The sequence below is a fragment of the Helobdella robusta genome (assembly GCF_000326865.2).
Source record: "Helobdella robusta unplaced genomic scaffold HELROscaffold_49, whole genome shotgun sequence".
In the NCBI taxonomy this organism is placed as follows: domain Eukaryota; kingdom Metazoa; phylum Annelida; class Clitellata; order Rhynchobdellida; family Glossiphoniidae; genus Helobdella; species Helobdella robusta.
The window spans coordinates 303,277-306,315 of record NW_008705246.1 but is presented as its reverse complement, the minus strand read 5'-3'; the positions used below and the strand labels follow the sequence as shown (position 1 = coordinate 306,315).

Genomic DNA, 3,039 nt, shown 5'->3' with positions numbered 1-3,039 from the left:
GAATAACAAAAAATGTTTTAAGAACATCACCGAACAAAAAATGTTAACAAAAGAAAATATAAAGAAAATTTAATAAATGAAACATTGGAATACAAATCACAAAGATTACAGTGTTATAAAATAAATCAAAAATAATGTTTTGCATTTTCATTGTAAATAAATTGAAATATAAAAGAATAAATCCAAATACTATTTTCCAATCATTTAATTTCTATTAATTTCTCAGAAATTTTAAGCTGCCAAACTCTTCAAATATGAGTTTCTAATTTCTGTCAAATAATAATTTTAAAATTATATAAATAATACCATGGTTTTAAAACAATATGAAAAGTTTAAAGTTTTAAACAATATGAAAAATTTATGTAGGTAGATTTTAATGGATGTGAAATCTTGCTATAAGCAATAGGAAATTAAATTATTGACATTATATTAAGAAAATTCTTGTTAACTGAAAAATAAAAAGATTCTTTTGAACTATATCCTAAAAAACAAAACAAGGAAGTATGTTAAAAATGCAGGACATCATAACAAACATTTAAATTGAACTCTATTTTACCAACCAGGATATCTTTTATTAAGGTAATCTAAAACAGGCACCACTCCACATTTTCCGACCGCATCCATCAACCTTTCAAGGCAGATGCCCTTCCTTCTTATGTCTTCGAGCAGTCCTAACGTGCAGCTGCCTCTCTCATGCTGCCTTGATTTGAGCCACTAAAACATTTATTTAAAAGTTGATAACTTTTATCTTTAATCTTTCAATTTAAATAACTAGACATGTAACTTTTAATAACACTTTAAAACTAAAAAATATGTAAATTCCAAATTTAATTATACTTATAACTTAATTAATTTAATATTCAGCAAAAGTAGATTATATTTAGTTTTTGATGTTATTCTTATATTGTTATCCCCAATAAAATGAACTGACACAAATAATAGTAAAGAAACTTAATGAAAATTAAATTACTTACCTGAATTTCAACTGTTTGGAAGCCAAGGTGTTCAGCTAGTTGAACATAAGCGGAATCAATTTCAAAATGTTGTGCGATAAGCTCTTCATCAGCACGCGAAAGAAATATTGTTGGAGTTTTAACAATGTTAGACATGTCAGCTAGATAGATAGACAGAGATGCTGAGACTGAGGTAACTTTAATTTTCAGCACACAGTAATAGTAATTGTTCCCTGAAATTTCGAATAACAAACTTGCTGAAGCTTAATAATACCACTGAGCTGAGCTAACCTGTCATTTAAAATTAAAATGTAAATTAAATTATAAACTAAAAATTTAAATTAAATATTAAAATAGAAAATAAATTAATACATTATTATAAAATAAATAATCTAATTATTATATTATAATTATATTTTTTTACCAGTTGAGTTTGGCGTTGATAGGACAAGCTGTCTGGACGAACACTGAACGAAACGAACGAATGAATGAATGAATGAACGAATGAAGCAAGGAAGGTCAGAACTACTTCAGACAGCCACGGAGCAGCCTTTCCTACAACTTCCCACCTTTTATTTTTACCGGGAACAAATTTCCCAAGGTGCACGAAACTTATTAAAAGTGCACTGAAGTTTAAAATGATAATGTGAATTAATTCTCTTAATAAATATGTTTTATTTACAAAAAATAGTTTAAAATATTGTCATATTTTAAATACTGGTTTAAAATCTTGTTCATGACAGTGCGTGAACATTTTTTTTTCAATTTGTTGTTAACAGTTTTTTTACTAACGCAAATCAGAGAATAGCATAATTCCATGGATATATCCATGCATAATTCCCTTTAAAATGTTCTTTGCCACTGAATCTTATTTCCTTTTTTAGAATTTTATCATGTAAAAGTTTTCCTATTTTAAGCCGTTTTTCGTTAAGATGTGCAATATTTTTAATTTTTTCCGCTTCTTTTTCTAAATTGTCAAAATCATCTAACAGTTTGTTTGAAATATAACAATGGATCATATGTAATAAAACTGTTATATTTAGGAATTTTCTTTTTGTTGAAGTCCTGTTTGAAGTATTCATTCTCTTTAAAATCTTTTCTCATATAGTAACAGTACACATTTAAACATGTCAAGTATTTTTTATATAAATAGGCGGATTCGGACCTTGTCTGAAGAAAAACTGCGTAAACGACGTAAAATTTATTTATAATTTTTCTTTAATGCTTTAACAGCATCAGAACGAGCAGTCCCTGGTCTCACTAATTGGTTTAATGTTCAAGTGTTTGCTCTTACAAAATTTTTATTAAAGCAATCCATATATGTGCAGAACTTTAAAAAATACGTACAATTGCTGAAAGGTATTGAAAAAAGTAGTTATTTCCATGCAACAACAAAAAAGGACCAATCAAAATTTATCTATAGAAATTAAAAAAATTAAAATCAAATTTTTGGGCCCCAAAAATTACGGGCCCTAGGCAAGTGTCTAGACCTTAGTCTGCCCCTGATGTCAAACCACCTTTACAAGAATAATAACCGAAAACGTTTTTATATTGATGGTTTTTATATTACAATATCTTATATTTCTCAAAGCAAGATTTTCTTAGAATCATTCATTCAATAATAATTTGATCAAAAATCGTTTAAGGGCTCTATTTCGACCCGAGCATGGAACGATTGAGAAAAAAAAATTATCTAAAAGTATCTAGCGGGCAATTTTTAATTTACATACAACTAGAGCTGCTAATGCAACACTTATTTCCCTTCAACTCGAAACAAATTATGATCAAAAGAATGAAGATTATCAAATCATTGATCCCAATAATTTCTCAACCGTTTTCCGACGCACGAATAAGCAAAACTCTCGTTCCCAGTACTCATTTGAAATTTTTAAAAACAAGATTCCTGGAAAAATTGAAATTCATAAAAATAATTGATTGAACTCAACAAGAACTGCAATTGTAGACAGAAATGAAATTTTATTCCAAAAGTATATAGATTTACATTTTTTTTCCAATTTTAACATTACAAAAAGTTTACAAGTTTATTATTAAAAAATACTTCAAAATATTTTATACAAATTATTTC

At 27.2% G+C, this 3,039-nt stretch overlaps 1 protein-coding gene across 1 annotated transcript; it reads right to left on the bottom strand.

The window, feature by feature from the left end:
• Positions 1 to 231: 231 nt before the first annotated feature.
• On the bottom strand, positions 232 to 1,109 carry HELRODRAFT_178639 (hypothetical protein; the record flags this gene model as incomplete). Its single annotated transcript, XM_009026737.1, has 3 exons — positions 232 to 269; positions 561 to 714; positions 975 to 1,109. 3 exons carry the CDS (start codon positions 1,107 to 1,109, stop codon positions 232 to 234), a joined length of 327 nt encoding a protein of 108 aa, XP_009024985.1.
• Between the last annotated feature and the right edge of the window lie 1,930 nt (positions 1,110 to 3,039).